General features: G+C 40.5%; 1 protein-coding gene across 3 annotated transcripts in view; it reads left to right on the forward strand.

Annotated features, from left to right (window-relative positions):
• ror1 (receptor tyrosine kinase-like orphan receptor 1) overlaps positions 1-18,364 on the forward strand; it is a 130,338-nt gene extending 111,974 nt beyond the window's left edge. For all 3 annotated transcript variants that reach the window (XM_079671273.1, XM_079671274.1, XM_079671275.1), the window contains exons 5-12: positions 6,318-6,445; positions 7,609-7,926; positions 9,005-9,250; positions 9,470-9,684; positions 12,471-12,650; positions 13,287-13,514; positions 13,904-14,268; positions 14,803-18,364. In XM_079671273.1, coding sequence (XP_079527399.1) covers positions 6,318-6,445; positions 7,609-7,926; positions 9,005-9,250; positions 9,470-9,684; positions 12,471-12,650; positions 13,287-13,514; positions 13,904-14,268; positions 14,803-15,499 — 2,377 coding nt within the window. In that variant the 3' untranslated portion in view covers positions 15,500-18,364. The remainder of the gene's footprint in view (positions 1-6,317; positions 6,446-7,608; positions 7,927-9,004; positions 9,251-9,469; positions 9,685-12,470; positions 12,651-13,286; positions 13,515-13,903; positions 14,269-14,802) is intronic.
• Positions 18,365-20,876: the final 2,512 nt, after the last annotated feature.

A 20,876-nucleotide genomic window follows, 5' to 3' on the forward strand; every position in this document is an offset into this window, starting at 1 on the left:
GCACCCCCTAGCGGCAGGCAGGGGGTGCGTAGCTCCCCTGTCTGAATTATTATTTGACGGTTATTGCTGCTCCCGCTGTGCATAATCTGTGTAATATGTAGCCAATAAATTCCACATTGTTGGTAAAATAATATTTTGGCCTGCCCCGAATGTTTTTTCTGTAGCCCCGGACAATTCTACCTCAATAATATAATACATTAACCGTGCTTTACGTGAACCTCATCAAGACACTAGAAAGGACGGCAGGACTGTAATTTCCCGTGTTCAGTGAATGCAACAGAGGCAAGACACCAGACCAATCAGAGAGTTGCATGGAAATAAAAGTGTGCTTGTGTCATTCAAGCTCGCGGCTCTGTGTGTGTGCGGAAATAGCGCATTTAGTGTGTGTGAGAGAGGGGGAGAGAGAGAGGGACCGGTGCCAGCAGCAGCGACCGTGTTGTTAGCATCTGGTTAGCTAGCTGCACTAACGGACATACGGAGCTGTTTGTTCCACAACAAGCTGGAGGAGAGCTCTCCTCTCAGACTGAGAGGCTCAGGTGAGCTAAAGGACTCTCTGAGTGTTTAGATAGTTAACTTTAGTCTAAGTTATCTCAGTGGGTCTCAAACAGTTTGGTCAAAAATTATTCAAAAGATTATTTCCGCGGCACACATTCATATGATCATTATAGTTATAAAAAAAAGAGAATAAAGGAAATACAGTTATGAAATACTATATGGCAGTAAAACAAGAATACAGTTTGAAAGGGGAGTGATTTGTAAAATATCCATAAAGAAAAAGAACATCTGCTTACAGTTGTGTTTCATCTGGGTGTTGAGAGATGTATCCATAGATCTCTTAATGTTGCTCTCAAAGTGCACCAGATTGATGCTTTTAACTTCAATATTTAAAAACAATCTTCCCGGGGGAGCATCCCCCCGGACCCCCCTGGAGGAGGTGAGGTCCGCTCCCCACTCGTAAAGAATAGCACTTTACCCCTGCCTATATGCCGTGAGCTGACGATCGAGCCTTCATTGTAACAGTCGCGGGTTTACTGTGTGTTTGCGTGTGGGGAGTTTTTTTGTTCGTGCTCTATAGTGCCCGTAATAGTGTTCACTGGAGTCCAGCACCTCAGCACCCCCACTCCAAATACCTTCCCGCGCCTCTGCACATCAGTATATATTTCACCACTATTGCATCCATCAAACTATAATACTTTTGCAACATTCATGTTTTGCTGAGTAATAATTCGGTGGTTCTTTTCGTAGTTGTAAACAGCCAACAATAGGTTTTGTTTTCTCATCTTTTTTCTATGATCTGTGGCAGGAAATGCAGTCCCTCGAGAGCAGCGACCGCACGATCGTCCATTGTTTTCTCCCCCTCAATACTCATGTCCATCTAATCCTTTCCAGGCCCACAGGTGTCTTTAATTTTTAGTTGGACACTTTCCTTTTAAGTACACACAAACATCTAATCCCAACACCATTCACATGTTCATAAACTCTCAGTGCAGCATGTCTTTGACTCACTGAGCTCAAAAACATATCCATTTAAAAATATTAAACAAATGCCTTATAATAACCTTAAAATGAATCTAATAAGAATACTAAAGAAGTATACCGGTGGTTTTGCTCATTTTAGCCATATACCGTATTTCAGTCATGCTGGTTTGTTTTAGAAGTTAGAAGAAGCAGTAATTTCCAGGTTTTTCCTCTGACAAGATCTTAATGTGGATTCCTTAAAAATCAAATCAAATCAAGTTTTATTTATATAGCATATTTATAAACGATTTTTGGTCGAGCCAAAGTGCTGTACATATAATAAAAATAGCCTACAGTAGAGACACTTTACAGCTAATACAACAGCACAGATTGTTCAGAATATCAGTGTCAGAAAAAAAGACACCCTCTATCCTTAGAGGGTATTATTAAAAACCATAATACAAAATGATATCTTGTAACATAAAAAGTATCATGCAAAAAATGTTACAGTACATTTTACCCAACAACTTTCAGTTTAATAGCTGCTACTCGCAACAACACCGGTATAGTCCTTTTAAAATCACAAATGCATATACATGCATATACTTATTTAAGTCATTTAAGGGTGTATATGTTTTAAAAAGAAAATGCATATAGTACAAGCTGAGGGGGCATCCCCAGTCAGGATCCAGCTGTGGCCCCACGCTGCTGGCAGCTCATCCCCTTTTCACTCAGCACCCTCAGCAGCTCCAGCACTGAAACCCTGACATCTAACATGTCATCAGGTTCCTCCCCTCGCCTCCTTACCCTCAGAATCTCATCCTTTGTAAACCCCCTCCAACACATAGCGTTGAGTTTCACATCCCCTCTACTTCAAAAATCAACACAAATCTGTCATCCCAGCCCACAGCTCCTTGATAAGAAATACCCAAGTTTACATGCAGAAGGCCTAAAGACTTGTTCCATAATCAAAACATGAAGCAAAGTATAGACCTAACAATGCAGTCATTTTATTGTGGCATAAACATAGCATGTGCTAAAGATTTTTAGTTTTTTAATATATACTTTATATAGTTATAAATAGTTACGTGTTCATGTATACTTTTCTGTTGGTGCCTTGCTGATATATTTCAATAAATATCTAGTAACACCCACAGTGATAGGAAACATAGATGTATATTATTTATGTATGTACGTGGATGTGAGCAGTTTATCCATGTTATACTACTTCCCATTCTTCCTTTATTTAAATAATCAAATCAGGAAGACTTGAGTTCATAATTCCACCTAAATAATGTTTAACTTTTTCTGCTGGCTTGCTAGCTCACATCTTTCCAACCCAGCAGGCATTGAAAGGGAGCTGCAGTCTGTCTTTCACCACTCTGGCACCGCCCAGGTGTGAATGTATGCAACCATATGGATGTGAATCAGTGTGGTGCTGGAAAAAGAGCATGGCTTCTAAGCAAGCGCTTCCATGAATAAATAATGATGTTGGAACATTTTTAATTTTACAATGGCTCAATGTCCTCAATACCTTGTTTAGGTTCTGTGGTGAGGCTCGCCTTTCTGTTTAGATCTGGGTTATATATCGAGTCTTGGAAAGAAAAGCCTCTCCTTGTAATTACCTATTATAAAACATTACACAGAGGGCCCGTGGCGTTGGTGTGTAAAATAAAAGGCCTGAACAGCCATCCACTGTTTACACAAATAGCAACCGCACTTGGCTCTCCCTGCCTGGGATAGCTTACACACACACTGACACACAAACACAGAAAAACAAATGGATACACAAGGGCTCAAAATACAAAGGAAAGATTTTCGGAAATACCTCGGATGTCCCACTGCGATTACGGTGTTGTAAATCTGTCTTTCTTACCCATTCCCCTCTTTAGATATAAGTAGTTCCTGCTGCACTGGACAGGATACAGACACTTTTATATGCCTCTTAGACACGGCTTTCAATCCAAATCGCCTTGAATGAAATAATTTAAAATATAGAAAGCAGTGCAGAGGGTTTTTGGATTTGGGCTGAGCTGGTAGTGTTGAGGCTGTTCTGACTGGCCAGAGTTGTAATTTGCCTGCGGGGATCTGGCTGCATTGTGGCAGATTGTCTGCTCTCCCTTGTCATTTACTTGACTGTGTGTGGCTTGATGTTAGTGAGGATGTGTGTGTCCACCATCCTCTGTGACGCACAACCAAACTAACCTCTCTGCTGCCTGGACACACTCCAGCCTCCTTGAGTTTTTTTTCTCTCATGCTCTAAACTGGATTTCCATATTCTGGTTCTGATAAAGAAGGACAGCTCTGTCCTGGGGAGTCCTCTGGACACTGTTGGAGAGGTGGGAGACAGGAGAATGGCAGCCTGTCCTCCCTGCTGGACAATGTGTCCCATCCCCCCCCCAGGACACCCTGTTTGCTGCACTGTGCAGCTACTTCAGCGACAGGCTGCTGCACACGTGCTGTCTCACAGGGAAATATCACAGGTCTTTCCTTTTAGTTAGGAAGGACGAACTTCTGCAATAAATCTGTAAATACATGTTTATGCTTCCACCTTTAAGGCTATTATCTGGCTGCTATCTACAACTTTAAAAATGCTACACTTAAATTGTTAACTATGTTATTTCTACTTTTATCTTTATTTTTCTACATGCTTCTTGATTAGTATTAATCTACTTTTGGCCCTTTTAATCGCTCTAACAATGTAGATTTCCCATCTATGGGTCAAATAAAGGTATTCTGATAACATTCAGAACGGTTCAATCCCAATCAATCATCAATTCCTCAAGGATTCAACCCATTTCCACAATGGCAGCTTTTTATTACCAGGCTCTCCTCTTACAGCTTTAATGCCAGACGTGATTTTCACATAAACAGATGGAGCTCTTTGCCAAAGGAAAATATCTGAAGATATAGCCATTTGTGAGTTCGTGGCTTGACGAAGGGGTGCTAAGCTGTCTGCAGGAACACCGCAACATGAACTCATTATTACTGATTTCCACATTTTAGTAGGAAATTACATATTTCAAGAATGAAATCGGCTATAACCTGTGTTACGTTTTAAATGTAATGTTACTATATCTCCCTGGAATCGGCAGTATGCAGACCAAAGGCACTATTAAATGCTTATGTGTATGCACGGTGCGTGTGTGTGTCCATGTCTGGAAAACCCATTTAGATCTGTACAGACGAGGGGCAGAGGGAGAGAGCTGACCTTGGCCTTTCAGTCACTTAACACTCCTCAGAGAGAGGGAACTTAGTGACCCCAGACTCACACCAAACTGAACACACTCTTGGCCTTACCAAGGTTATGTTTTATGAGTGTGTGCACAAAAGGATGTTTGTTCATGTTTGCGTGTGTGTGCATCCATGTATGTCACCTTGTTTCAGTTGCATCTATAAAACTCTTTAAGTGCTGTTTTTAGTTTGTGGTGTAATTAGTGTAATTTGTACGCTGTTACATCCCTCATAAACTTACCTGACTCTTGTCAACAAACAAAGTCTTACATGGTGGGATGATAATGCAGAATCAAGCCTATGATGCTCTACTTTACAGCTAAACACAAAGTAAAAAGAAGAGATGTTTTTGCAAAATGGGATCATTTAGAAAATTATTGTCTAAATGAAGTAAGGCGAATATTGTTCACTTCATTTTAGGTAGCTAAACAAAGTTGTAAATCATTGTAGTAATATTGAACAGTAATACCCAAAGAGTCCAAGTATATGGTGAATATTTTTGGTAGCATTACTCTGAAGACAGCTAACATCCACTTTATATTTAAATGTATTACATTTATCCCAAAATGTCACGGTCTGATCAGTAACAAATGGAGTGCTTCTGTTTGCGTGCAGCAGTAGGCTAGTGTGTTACACATGAGGATGTACTTTTAATCAGCCAATAGTTACAATATGGTTCTCTTGTGCCTGGTTTTTGTGTGAGTGTGTGCAGTGGCATCATGCACTCCCTTGTATATTGTGGTTATGCCTGGATTTAAAGTCTCCATATGGCACAATTTAAATCACATGACACAGTAATCTCAGACTGAGCGAATCGTGTGTGTGTGTGTGTGTGTGTGTGTGTGTGTGTGTGTGTGTGTGTGTGTGTGTGTGTGTGTGTGTGTGTGTGTGTGTGTGTGTGTGTGTGTGTGTGTGTGTGTGTGTGTGTGTGTGTGTGTGTGTGTGTGTGTGTGTGTGTGTGTGTGTGTGTGTGTGTGTGTGTGTGTGTGTGTGTGTGTGTGTGTGTGTGTGTGTGTGTGTGTGTGTGTGTGTGTGTGTGTGTGTGTGGTAAAAGAGGGGCGAGATCAAAGGCAAGATCTAAGATTGACATGTAGATATCTTTAAATGGACGGAAACAAATTATAAAGTAAAAGTCGTGAAAACATGATCATCAACTCCCACACCATCTCTCTCTTTCTTTCTCTCTCTCTGCATGTGTTTCAGATTAGGGCTCAATGACATCCTTCTGCCATCAACAAGAATAAAGTCAACAAGCCAAATAATAATTCCTAATGCGAGTTACATCTGTGCTGTGAATCGGGTGTGTGTTTGTTGGTTTAAACTCCTTCCTTTGACATGAATGTGAATTGTCTTTAGCAAAGGGAGATCTCCTTCTTGGTTTAGGACCAGCAATGAGAATCAGCCTTTTCCTTTCACTGAAGTGCAACTAGTGGTTTGCATTGCATGCATTATTCAAACATATAGTGCCCTCTTTTGGGATGTCTATGTATTGCAGCACATTTAGAAATCTGTGAGTCTTTCTGCTTCACAAATCCACTTGCTTCACAAACTGTATGTATTTGAACTGTTGTGATATCTCTTAACAATATTTACATTGTCTAATTTGTCTTTTCTGAATTTCTCAGGGATGATTTTGATGAAGAGGGATTCTGCCAGCCGTACAGAGGGATAGCCTGTGCCCGCTTTATAGGTAACCGCAGTATCTTCGTCGACTCGTTGCAGATGCAGGGAGAGATCGAGACACAGATCACAGGTGAGAAACAGCCGCCTTGTAAAGTCGGTTTAACTAACTTAACAGCAAATAACATCTATTTTCTTTACATTTTCTTCCTCAACACTTTTTGTCTTAGTGCAACTTCAGACTAAATGTTATTTTTCTGAAGTGTCACTGAAATAATCACAGCGGTTTCAAACACAACTTGGTCACATTAACATAAGACTTAAACATTCATTATAGATTGTATATTTAAAGACAATCTCTTACATATCTGCTGCAAGATTAGCAAAGCATTTTTAAAGAACAAACTAGTTCTTCTCAGGCATTTTGTGTCTGACAGGAAAAAGTGACAGCCAGCTTTCATTGGGCCAGGTTCACTGGGTCAACCGTCATTTAGCAGTTGTGTCTTGACTAGTAGTCAAATTTTGCTCACAAACAATATGTTTACCTTGAACGTTACCTTATTAAAGCTGCCTCCTTGGCAGACACTAAATCAATGAGAACCATCTGCGATTTAAGACTGTTTAGAAGGTAACCTATATTAATCCTGTATGCTGTAGGAAAAAACAGGACGTCACTTTGGAGTTCAAAGGAAGTTCAGCCAGGTCGGGCTCTGTCTGGAGCCCAAATGTTCCACAAACTAAAAATGCCTGTCTGTATTTTTGTTTTGTGTGTTCGTGTGCACATGTCCTCAGAGGTCAGTTTTATTTGTGTGTTATTCATTACATCCGTACATCTGCATCTAATAAGAGTAGAGTAACATTGTTAATCAAACCCATAACATCCAAATTCTGTAGCTATTTACCATCTTAAATATATTATAATATATAATGATCTTGATTTTGTATACTTTTTAATCGCATGTCTTCTCCTTCAACCCCCACAGTGCTGCTTTACTGATAATCACAACCACAGGGAAGCAGATGTTTGCAATAACCATACAGTATGACTATGAATCATACATTTACTGCTGCAGCTTTTAGTGTCAGTCTTCCCCTTTGATCATTCATGTGTTTAGGTGCTCAAGAGTCTTTTTTCTGTCTTTAGATTGATGTAGGAAAGAATCAATGAAATTATTTGTAAAATGAATGATATGTATGTTTTGAATTGTGAGTTATGGACTTATAATCGTGTGTTTAAAAGAAGTATGTGAGTGTTTTAGTTCTATTCTTTAACCAACCCTCCTCCCCTCTTTACAGCGGCCTTCACCATGATCGGGACGTCCAACCATTTGTCTGATCGTTGCTCTCTGTTTGCTATCCCGTCTCTTTGTCACTTTGCCTTCCCGACGTGCGACCGCAGCACTGGAACGGACAAACCTCGGGACCTTTGTAAAGACGAGTGCGAGATCCTGGAGAACGACTTGTGTAAGACAGAGTACATTATCGCCCGCTCTAACCCCATCATCCTGAAGAGACTGAAGCTCCCTAACTGCGAGGACCTGGCGGCCTTCGACAGCCCAGAGGCCGGAAACTGTCTGAGGATCGGCATCCCAATGGCCGAGCCCATAAACAAGAGTAAGACATGTTCAACTTTTAATTATTTCATTTTTTTATTTAATCTTTTATTTGAACCGGGACAGTGCACATTGATGACACTTTAAAACAAAATAATGCTTACAAGTGTAAATGAACCGGATTTTAGCTTTGAGCTCATTTCCATCCGTAGTCCCGTCACATACAACATATAAGAACATGACATTTTATATACATAGCAAAAATGTATACATGATATGCAGAAAGAGCATGAGCAGCATACAAGCATTTACCACATGGCAGTACAATGTAGCAGCTACGATATATAAAGTGCAAGATAAGATAAAAGTGCTACATAAAGTGCAAGCGGAGATACCCCTGTATAAAAGTGCATTTAGCCGTGATTGCACGTCTGTTAGTTGCTCAACCATTCTTTAAGTTGACCTTTAAAACTATTGAGAGTGGGACAATCCTGTATCTCAGTTGGGAGGCTATTCCACAATGGTTATATAAGTAGAGGCATCACTGTGGACTCTATTGTAACTGCTTACAGGAGATGTTTTAAAAAGTAAGTAAGGACTGCAATTTAAAATTATTCCAACACTGAAAGATGTTTAATATATTATGTAACTATCTAAAATACATTTGTATTTAAAAATATATATATTTAATTTAATAATCTTGAATCTCCACATTTGTTGCATTTTTGCTCATTAAAAAAATTACTCAAACTTTTAATTGTTTATCGAATTTGATTTGTTTGCCAATCAATTTCTGTTGTCTTGACAAATCTATTCAGCAACTAATGTACAAAAGATTCCCTCAAAAAAATAGAATGTAATTGTAAAGATGGCAAAAACAATTCTAACATAAAAAAAAACAATACACTCCGACACACAACTCTTTGTGAAATTACTAGCGATCAGCTTTTTATTGGTTTCCAGGTTAAAGTTTTTACACATAACATATTGTGTTTGTATCTTTGAAAGAAGATATTGATGACCAAAGGAAAGAAACGTAAGGCCAGGGGTTGATTGAGGCTTGGCTCATGAGCAGCCAGCCCAAATAGAGTTTAATCAGTGAGACCCATTCACTCAAACCACGCCTTTCTCTCCCTCAGATCACAAGTGTTACAACAACAGCGGGGCGGACTACAGAGGGACCGTCAGTAAGACCAAGTCCGGGCGTCAGTGTCAGCCGTGGAACTCCCAGTACCCTCACAGCCACACCTACCTGGCCGTCCGCTACGCCGAGCTCAACGGAGGACACTCGTACTGCCGTAACCCCGGCAACAAACTGGAAGCCCCCTGGTGCTTCACGCTGGACGAAGGGGTCCGCTTGGAGATGTGTGACATAGCCGTCTGTGGTAAGAGACTAGAATATGTTTAAATATGTACTATTGAGATTCTGAATATACAAAAATATGTTTTCTTCATATGAAAAGTGTATTTTGACATTATTTGGCTGTAATTTACACAAAAGTGATGTCAGAGACCTTTTATCACATTAAATTGCCCAATCATACAATAGGCCATACATATGATATCAATCCTCACTCTTTTCCTCTTTCTTTTCATCCGTATAGACCATAAAGACAAGTCTAGTGGCGGCAACATGGAGATCTTGTACATCCTGGTTCCCAGTGTGGCGATCCCCTTAGCCATCGCCTTGCTATTCTTCTTTATATGTGTGTGCCGCAACAACCAGAAGTCCCCCACGCCTCCGGCCCCCCGCCAACCCAAACCTGTCCGGGGACAAAACGTAGAGATGTCCATGCTCACAACGGCATACAAACCAAAGGTAGAGCCTTCACGACACATGAAACTATTGGTGCTGCGTTGAGTTTTCCGTCCCCATTTTCTTTATATGCCTTCAACTCTCCTGCAATGTTTTCATAACACTGGGGGAAAAAAGACTTAAATTAACAAATGCTTATATTATAAGTTTTGCTCTGCACATAATACCAGTGACATCTAAGTCCTCCATCTCTCTGTTGCCTTTCTGTCACTTTTCCTGAATATATCAGAGGTTTAAACTTCAATCTTACCGGCCTCATCTCACTCAAGCATGCCCTACTTATAGAAAAGCACAAGTAAATATATATCCTTTATTTAACCAGGTAAAGAAGTAAAGCAAAAAACACACTTTGATTTACTCACACAGCATTGTTAGACTCAGTTCTCTTTAGCTGACTCTGTCATGAGAGCAGACTAAGGAGGGAGTCAAAATACTGGCAAAGCCCCCTCTGTGTGTCAACTGGGACACGTCCCAACATGCTGGGTGTGTGTGTGTGTGTGTGTGTGTGTGTGTGTGTGTGTGTGTGTGTGTGTGTGTGTGTGTGTGTGTGTGTGTGTGTGTGTGTGTGTGTGTGTGTGTGTGTGTGTGTGTGTGTGTGTGTGTGTGTGTGTGTGTGTGTGTGTGTGTGTGTGTGTGTGTGTGTGTGTGTGTGTGTGTGTGTGTGTGTGTGTGTGTGTGTGTGTGTGTGTGTGTGTGTGTGTGTGTGTGTGTCCGTGTCCTGTCTCATGCAAAGCTTCAGATCTCTATCATCAGAGCTCAGCAGGTCCAGGAATGTTCAGCTGCAGCTCTTTTCCTCTCCGTTTATTTCTATCCCACTGTCTCTTTTTCCACTTCTCACTTCATCCATCTCTCTTTGTTGCTCTATTTCTGTCTCTCCCTCAATCGCTTTACCTTAGGACCTCTCTTTCATCCGTCACCCCCTCCTTCATCCCCTCCCTCAGTCACAAAGCCTCTTTGTAATGCAGATCCTCTATCCCCACTCTGCCAGCCAACACGTAGCTCGCATTAAGAACTGTATCATATTTCTTTCAAGGTTGCACACTCAGTCATATCACTTATTTATCTTTTTCAACATAATTATGTGGTGGTATGAGAGAGTGCTTATCTAGACAGCATGTCCGTTTGTGCATTACAGAGTTGATGCTCAAGGTAATGCGTATAATATTACCATCAACAGCTGTAGAAAGAACTGCAAGATATCACAGATGTGTCAGAAGCCATTATATCTGTGGTTTATTTGTTTTTTTTGCAATGGAACAAAGGTTCCACAGCCTTAAAAAGGGAGTCTCTCCTCGCTGTGTTTAGATGAGGGCCTCGTATCTGCAAAGAGTCAAGGCTACGAGAGATGAGAGAACGTTTTTCAGGATGACAACCATGCAGTAATGGAATTATACAGTACATTTCAAATGTTCTTCATGGACAACTAGGGCCTGAAATATGGTTCACACATATTAGATCGCATTACCATCCATATAAGGATTTCAAAGGCAGAAGAAAATCTTTTAGTGCAGTCCTCACCTGTTTTTCAAGCCCATTTATTTATGTCTAGGTGTCTAATGTCATAACCTTAAAAGTCAATTGTATATATATTCCTTTTTAAAAACCTTTTTATAAGGAATGGGAACATCTCTAATTATACTGTCATTTATTGCCAAGTTGACTGTCTCACTTCTCCCTTTTATCAACAACCTTGTCTTGGGTTAGGCTGCTACCCAGCCAACTTTGCAGCAGGGTCACCCAGGGGCCATTCCCCCGTGACAATCCATTTAGACACACAGTAAACACACACACAAACAAACTTGCATCGGTGTGAGGAAGATCTGAAGGTTTGGGTGTGGGGAGGAAAGACGGGGTGAAACAAACCCATAACTAAAAACATCTGTGTCTCTCATAACATCAGCAGGCTCCTCTCACTCTTACCCACACAAACACACACACACACACACACACACACACGCCGCCCCCCCTCAGAGCTCATACAGGCCTGTATGTCTGTCCTGCTCACAGAGGAATTTCATTATTCATCGTAGAGTTCCTGGATTTTGAAAATCTCTGCCAACTTTGCCTCACACACACACACACACACACACACACACACACACACACACACACACACATACACACACACACACATACACACACACACACACACACACACACACACACACATACACACACACACACACACACACACACACACACACACACACATACACACATACACACACACACACACACACACACACACACACACACACACACACACACACATAAAACAAATCCCCCCTATTTCTAAGATCAACTGGACACCTGAACCAAAGACTAAAATGTTACAGAGTTACAGATTTATTTTTCTGCAGCTGACTCACAGTTGTACTGGAAAGATACTTAATTGCTGAGCCTTTCTTAAAGCTGCTGACCTGTCAATTAAATTACATTTTTAACCTGAAACGTGTTGCCAGATTTCACAATCTTCCCACAATGCTTTTCAAAGACTCAAGGGGAGTCATTAGTAGCTGACGTAATGGATTGAGTCTGAAATGACAAATATGAACTCTCTGGGCTATACTTTATTTTTGTACATCTCAAAGACATATGTAATGTTATATTAGGCAGGTTGCCTGCATCGATTTAGGAGCACAAATGTAAACATCAAGTCATTATTTCAATTTGTCATGCAAGGATAATGGTGGGAAAGAGTACAAAGAAAATATTTATCATATTTTTACTTTCACATCTCTTTTCCCTCTGTTCTAACTTGTTTCCGACCCCTGTTCTTCTCTCTGCAGAGTAAGGCCAAAGAGCTTCCCCTGTCGGCTGTGCGTTTCATGGAGGAGCTCGGAGAGTGCTCTCTAGGGAAGATCTACAAGGGACACTTGTATCTGCCGGGCATGGACCAGGCCCACCTCGTGGCCATAAAAACCCTGAAGGATGTCTCCAATGTCCAGCTGTGGGCTGACTTCCAGCAGGTACGGAGTAGATCCCACCCCAAGCTTTAAAAATAGCTCAAACATTTACACATGCATATTATTGCGGATGCAATTATCAACCATGTGTGACTTGTATAAGACATCTTACGCTCAACAGTTAGTCATTATAAAAGACTTGCTTCTAACTGGCAATTGTGTGTTGATGTGGTACAAAAATAATCTACTGTTTTAAAAAATATGTGGGACTACTTTTCCTGTAGAGATATCTCTCATCCCACAAGATTTGAAGCATGACGTGTTATATTTCCACAGAAGGTAAACGTGGTGGGCGATGGCCAGACTGTGTTGCTAAAAAAGACTTTTAATGCTTGAAATAGTTGCAAAAATAAACTGTTAGGATGTCTGGATGGATTTAGCTTCTTGGATTGAATTTACACAGATGACTTGTTAAAACATAATTCTCCCTTTCCATCCTCAGAAAGTGAGTAAAACCTGAACTGTCAACATTAAAGTATGAGTTTGATAGACTCCATCCAACCTCTTAAGGTCATCTTTAAGGCCTTAAAAAAAGAAAGCTTGAGTGTTAATTTAAGTGTTCATGCTCCCATGAGCATATCAATTATTTTATTTCATTTGTTTTATACTTCACTAATACTTGTTATGTTTCCACATCAGGAGGTCGCAGTGCTGACAGAGCTGCAGCACCCGAACGTGGTGTGCCTGCTGGGCGTGGTGATCCAGGAGCAGCCTGTCTGTATGCTGTTTGAGTTTTTGCCCCAAGGCGACCTCCACGAGTTCCTCATCATGCGTTCCCCACACTCTGATGTTGGATGCAGCAGCGATGAGGACGGCACTGTGAAGTCCAGCCTGGATCATGGAGACTTCCTACATATGTCCATACAGGTGTGTATTGACAGTGCTCTAAATTATTTCAGCTACAAGTAAGAGATTGACAGGTTGTTGATTTATTGATTTAGCTCTTCAGTTTGTCTTCTCTCTTTGATATCCTGTTCTCTCTTTCCACCTTACTTTGTGCGGGACATACAGTATTTTGTCAGCACTCCATTATACACATCTTACTTGTTTTGCATTACCTTTTTATAACTATATTTTATGAACTTGTTTTTATTTTTATCTTGTTCTTTTGCTGCTGATCCTTAAAAGTTACCAAACTAATGTTGTATTATGCCAACATAGACAATAAAAAGTCTCTTGCCTATCCTTATCTTATACTCTTTTATACGCACACTTTCTCAAAAATCATTGTTTTCCTTATTATTATTCAAACCTAGGTGGCTGCTGGTATGGAGTACTTGGCCTGCCACTTTTACACCCACAAAGACCTTGCCGCTCGTAACATTCTAGTGGGTGAGCAGCTCCACATCAAGATCTCCGACCTGGGTCTCTCCCGAGGGATCTACTCCTCGGACTACTTCTGTTTGCAGCCCAAAACTCTCCTCCCCATCCGCTGGATGCCCCCCGAGGCCATTACCTACGGCAAATTCAGCACAGACTCGGACATCTGGTCATTCGGAGTGGTTTTGTGGGAGATCTTCAGCTATGGGCTGCAGCCCTATTACGGCTTCTCCAACCAGGAAGTGATGGAGATGGTGAGAAAGAGGCAGCTGCTGCCCTGTCCCGAGGACTGTCCGCCAAGGTATGTTCAGGTTAATGTTGCTGTGAAGTAATGATGAGAAGGTTATACAGTCTATACTGCATCTTCTCCTTGTTCTGAAGTTAGACAAACAATGGGGGATGTGGGGGCAACACATTTTCATTGTGTGTTTCCTTTTAATAGCCCTTTGTTGTGTTTCTAGGCCAAAGGAATGGCTTTTTTGAATTCTTAATTTAAACAACATTGATTCCCAAAAATCAACCATATTCAACGTACTCAAGCAAATCAGTCCTGAAAAATGTATAATTTAACTTTTAATTGACAAACTTATGGTGGGTGGAACCAAAACGTTACATTTAGCTGTACGAGGGTCACCACTGACAGAATACAAAGTAAAACAATATTGCACAACTTTATAACTTTACCATTAGCATTTACACGTTTTGTACAGTTATATTAATATATAATATAACAAAGTATGCATTCACCATCTCGAAGATTATTATTTTTTAAATGACTTTATGAACTTAAGCTTGCTTTAAATGATTAGTTTTAACTAACTTTGTTGTCTCTCAGGTTTTATGGCATGATGGCTGAATGCTGGCAGGAGGGACCAGCACGTCGGACGCGCTTCAAAGAAATCCATGCTCGCCTGCGGGCCTGGGAGGGGCATTCTTCCCATGCCAGCTCCAGCACGCCCTCTGGGGGCGGAGGCAACGCCACCACCCAGACCACCTCGCTCAGTGCCAGCCCCGTCAGCAACCTCAGCAATCCCCGCTACGCTGCTGCCGCAGCTGCTGGGTACCTCTACCAGGCCCAGGCTATCCCCTCGCAGGGTCAGATGGCCCCGATGCAAGCCTGGGCGCCAATGGCTGTGACGCAAACCCACCAGCGCTTTATCCCTGTCAATGGATACCCCATCCCACCAGGATACGCTGCTTTTCCAGCCCACTTTGCTCCACCTATCCCACCAACCCGGGTCATCCAGCACCACCTGCCCCCTCCTAAAAGCCGCTCACCCAGCAGTGCCAGCGGCTCCACCAGCACGGGGCACGTGAGCGGCGTCCCCTCCACCACAGGCTCCAACCATGACGCCAACACGCCGCTGCTCTCCCACTGCATCATGCCAGGTAACGGTGGAGGGCAGATTCAGCTGTACGGACAAATTTGCCAGAAAGGAATGGGACAACTGGACCACCCATCACAAATGGCGCTGCTCGCTGATTCTGACACACTGATGTACAACGACTCGGTCATCGTCGCAGACCTGTAGATAAAAAGAGAGGTACACACTCTTTCTGCTCGGGACCCACATTTGAGAAGTTTAGCCTCTCACGCATGGGACCCAGTTCTACCCTCGTCACTTGGAGGTGCCTGTAAGCACATTTGAGAGAGCAAGAAACACTGCCGCAGCTACACAAATATATACACAGCTGTCTGACTTTTGAATGCCTTATTGTTTAAAGCATTTGTACTTACTACCATGGTTTGGGAATGTTGTGTTATTATTTTTAACCTCTGTGTAAATATGGTACAAAAGTGCTGAGTGAATGAGTGAAATACAAAGATATATATTCAAAACAAACGTTAAAATTCAAATGGAAGCAAGTCGATCCTGCGGCAGAGGAAATGGTTTGAATCACAGTCTGAAAAAAGATTCTGTGTCGACATTTGAGTTAACGGATTGTTTTAATGCAGGATGTGAAGGAAACACTGACATTTTTACCGTGACCCGGCCTAAGGTGCCTTTCAGCAGGGGTGCAAGTTGCTTGTTTCTGGACTTATTTGAATACAAAAATGTGCTTTACATTTGCTTGTATAGTCAAATAAACTGCATTTAGCAAGCGATAATCGAGAGCGAAAATGCAACAGCAGGTTGAACAAACAAGAAGGTCAACAGCTTTTACTAAGGAGACCAGAAAAGACCTGTTTGAATATGTATCGATGTGCATAGTGAAGTCAGACAGCTAATGGCTATGTGACAGCTCCCCATTGAAGCCGCTGGAATTTAAACTAAAAAGATAAAGGTGATACGTTGGCTTTGAGATCTGGCATTTTTCTCACAAAGTCTCTTCGGAAATGACCCCTGAATGTTATTTGTGCAACAACGTGACACTTTGCAACATGGACACAGGCCTCCTCATCAGCCTTTTGTTTCTCCTTCCATTCCTTCATCATGTCCCCCTCCTCCTTTTTCCTCTTTTTCCCATCATCCACCCTCCCAGAAGAGCAGGCATGGCATCTAACTTCAGAATTTGATCTACAAATGATCTACAAATGAAACAACAGAATGCTCATGATCCTCCACAGTAAAAATGTATTGGTCTCATGGAACAATTTACAGTCAGTGATGTCAAACTGAAAGTCCCCCTGACAAAAGAATATGTATAATAAGTGTAATTTGAGTTTTCCCAGTATTTGAGATTTTTCGTAAAGATTGTATTCACAGGGCTTATCTTCAAGTCTTTGACTTTTTCTTTCCTGTATTACCTGCGCTTGTTTGATTGAAAAATCATTTTTCAAGACATGGAGGACGGAATGTACTCGAAGCAGAAACAGTCAAGCAGATAAGGCTCTTCGTAGACAATTTTACCATTAAACAAATCTGCCTCATCTACGTGAACAAGAACTCCAATGAACAGTATGTTGGATATGCTCAACACCCACTCTGTGCCTTTGCAGTAGGATGCTAGATTTAAATAAGGATCATTTTCCTGAGCTGGGGACCGACTGTGTCACTGGGTGCAGAGAGATTTATGTACAGTTTTTCTTATATTCGGTTCCTTAAGAGAAAATGGTCAGTATGCTAATATTGTTATTTCTAAATGTCTGGCAGCAATTGTGCTGACATGTAAGCAATCCCGACAAGTGAAGCTTCTAATGGTAAAATATCTCAATTAATATGACCGTAATGTTTTGTTCGGAGTCTGAAATCACGGCTGTTATTTTATTTTTATTTCAACATGTCCAGTAGCAGGTCATTTTATACGGTTTTGGACACAATTGGCCAAATACTAAAACGTTTTTGGTTAATGATGAATCATTTTCAGTCCTGTAATCACACATATAATGCCGAAGCTGTCTATTAATGTTTAATTATGGTAGAAGCAAAGCTTAATATGAAGCTTTTGTTATTAAAATAACAACATATAGATAAGAGAAACAGCTGAAGTTTGCAAAGTTTGGTATCTTAGTTAGTTACCTTCAGTGCCTTCTGGTTAGTAGACAATCATTGGTTTTGAAAGTTGTAAAAGTGTCCCAGACTGTACGTGTTGAACTTCTTATCACTCTTAGAATCCGCTGTATTCACTAACCAAACACACTTTAGTCGGGCACAAGGGTATGCTGATAGCATTTCACTGTGTATCTGTAGAGCATGAAGCGATGTGAAAACAGCATGCTGCCTGTAGTGCACTTGTTTTAAATTGTCATTTGTGGAATGTAGATAGACAACACTTTATTTGTTCAGTTTTTACTGTATGTACCCTTATAAACTTTAACCCTTCTAATCATACCAGATATCCATACAAGAAAAGTAGCTGCCCCAATTCACTGCAGACTAAAATGACTACGAATCAGATTTAGATTAGACTGAGCTTTTGTTTTCCCCCTAGACCATTTATTCAACCATGGTAAAAAAAAAAAGCAACTTGTCTGTTAAAAGCTAAATGAAGGGAGAAGATTGTATTTAGTCCAAGTTAGTTTGACTCTTATTAACATAATGTTCCCATTATTTCATTGCTGTCTTTTGCCTATTTTTCTTTTTGTTCCTTTGAAGCAGATCAAACTACCTTGGGCATCTGAGTTTGTACACATGACATCTAGCTTGTAACAGACTTACGTGTATGAATATAGCAGTGCAAAAACCACTTGTACACAAGACTGTGAATCTAAATCAAGTCTGGTTATTTTTGTATTTGGCCAAAATCGTTATTGTGCCTTTTGTAATACTATATATCCATAAGAGAAGAATACAATTACATTTATATTTCAATGACAATGTACCCGTTTCAGAAGGTTTACATGCTTATCCTTTTGACCATGAGGCCTTTACTTTGTATTTCGTCTGAACATTTTTGCACAGATGTTTTGTATTGCAAAATCATTTATTAAATGATGTTGTTTGGTTAAACTTTGAGTACATTTGTTTGAATAATCAATAGGTCTTTATAACTCATTTGTTGGGTTTTGTGATTTTTCAAATGAGCTTTGGCTTGGTGATCAGGGTTGTAATTGCAGTATGAATCCACTAGGTCTCACCAAATGACCATTCCTGTGGATGTTCAGCCTTTAATTGTAATGACCATTGTTGACCAGGTGGTGGTGCCCTTTATCTGTTTGATTTGTGTAGGTTTGAGCCATAGGTTTGAGCGTAAAAAAAGCTGGAAATAATATAAGTCCAGCTAGAATTTGGCAAAGATCAAAAAATGACTAGTGTATGCTTACTCGAGTGTGTGTTTTTTCCTCTAGATTCCTGCTCAAACTTTCATTTTGCACAAAATGCTTTGTGAGTAAGTGAGTGTGGCTGTGAGTATGAACTGTACTCTATATGCATGTAAAAAAAAAGTTTTATTTCTGTACATATATAGAGATCATTATTTGTGCACACGGCCGTCTGGTTTAAGATTTGTGTGAACATATAAAAGCAGACAAGTGTTCTTAATCACCAACACACCATGTTAAACATCCTTTTATTATTATGCATTGTTAAAGGGATTTTTTCGGTGCTATACCTAAATGACATAAACCGATTTTCTAATTAATGTTATGGTATTTAGCCATTTAGATTGTTTAGTTGCCAGGCTTTGCTATAACTACTTCAGAGCACTGGTTCCCGACCTTCTTGACTTTTGACTTCTTAATGTGTTCTTGTGACCTGTCATCGGTTTGCATGTGATTACAAGTTATGATCATTTTTTAGCAAAGATTGATTTTCCCTCGGAGATTAAAATAGTTTCTGGAAAAAGATACTACATAGCTTTTAGTGATTTTCTTATTATCAATTTTCTTCAGAAAATACTTTTATGGGCACATAAAATCTAACAAGTTTATTGAAATTCACATGAGGGGCGTGACATACTTACGTTTTGTTTGTAATGTGCGTAATATATCCAAGATAATATGAAGGTGAGCCTTTCATTCTCTCCCACCATCTTAAGTGTGTAAAGTGGAGTAAAGGTCCTAATTGTAATTTTTTACCACTTCTGAATTCACGTAAACAGACTACTCTCACACTCTGTATGATCGGTGTAATGGGGATGGGTGTGTCCTGTCCTGATGCTAAAATAGGGGGATTACTTCCTGTGACTAGTGTGTAGCTGAGGACGACCACTCCCATGACAGCAGAGCCCTAAGGGCGCTCTCTGCTTAAGCCTCTTGAGTTCAGGGTGTGATAGGGTGTGATTTGCCTTGAAAGCAAAACAGCGACCAAAGAAGATAATGATTTGGCTTTAAGAAAAAGGGATGGATGCATAAATGGAGGAAGGAGAAGTATACAGCTATACAAGTGCATTGAAAGATCAAAACAAAAGGCACTAGTGACTTAAAGGTAGAGCATACAGCAGAGGGATAGTCCATTTACATATAAAGCCCCATCAAAATATCTTAAAATTGTACTTATGTGGAAAACTGGATGATTTATCACTCCTGCTTGTGAAAGCTGAAGGCATATGAAGACAGAGAAGAAGCGATACAGATATATGTTGAGGAAGGGAGAGACAGGGAGAAGGATTCAGTTCCACCATCCTCTCGCTCTGCCATGGCAGCACTGGAAACCTCCAACAAACGCCTGATTGTTGAGGAACATGAGCTGTTTTTGTTGAAGGACTGACAGGCGCTTGACCTCTGCTGTCCGTGCTGCCACACACTGACCTTGGAGAGAGGAAGTCGAGAGAAGCCTTTGAACGATGTCAAGTGAACTACAGTGCCTTGTTTAATTTCACCCGAGGGGCTAGACAAAGCTGAGATAGGTCATCAGGAGTTTATAGTCATCCTCATGGTTCATGCTAATTGTTTTCTTCACAAAGTTAACGTTTATTTTCCTGGTCAACGTAAATGATTGTTTTGTATAAATTAGCTTGTAGAATGTTATCTAAAAAATATAAATTGTTGTCATTTGCTGGTCAACTTTTTAAATCTTACTTTGAAAACGTTTGTGTTCTCAAACATTGCTTTAAAGAATACAAGTTATAATATAGAAATAGTTTTCACCAAGATCTTCAATTCTCAAAGGCTGACAGAAATGCATCACAAATTTGCAGTTTTTGGGATCATACATTTGAATGTTTTTTTAACCAGACTAAGAGTGTGGAGCCATGCCCCCAACTCTGTTTGGCCAACATCCTGGTTTTTATCAGCTAAATGTATGCCATATTCACCTTCTTAATTAAGAGTGTTAGCATGCTATCATTTGCTTTAATTAGCATTAAACAAAAAGAGCCTACCGCTGAAGCTTTGGTATTTTGTCATAAGCCCAAGTATTGGTTTGATGATGACGCTAAAGGAAAAGTCAGGGTATCCATACTCTCAGGACCATGAATGTCTGAACAAAATATAATGGCCATCCGTCTAATACTTGTTGAGATATTTCTGTCTGTGAGAGAGACTGACATTGCCGCTTGTGTTTCTAAAACATACAACTGCAGACTGCA

Source organism: Notothenia rossii, assembly GCF_949606895.1.
Source record: "Notothenia rossii genome assembly, chromosome: 1".
NCBI lineage: Eukaryota > Metazoa > Chordata > Actinopteri > Perciformes > Nototheniidae > Notothenia > Notothenia rossii.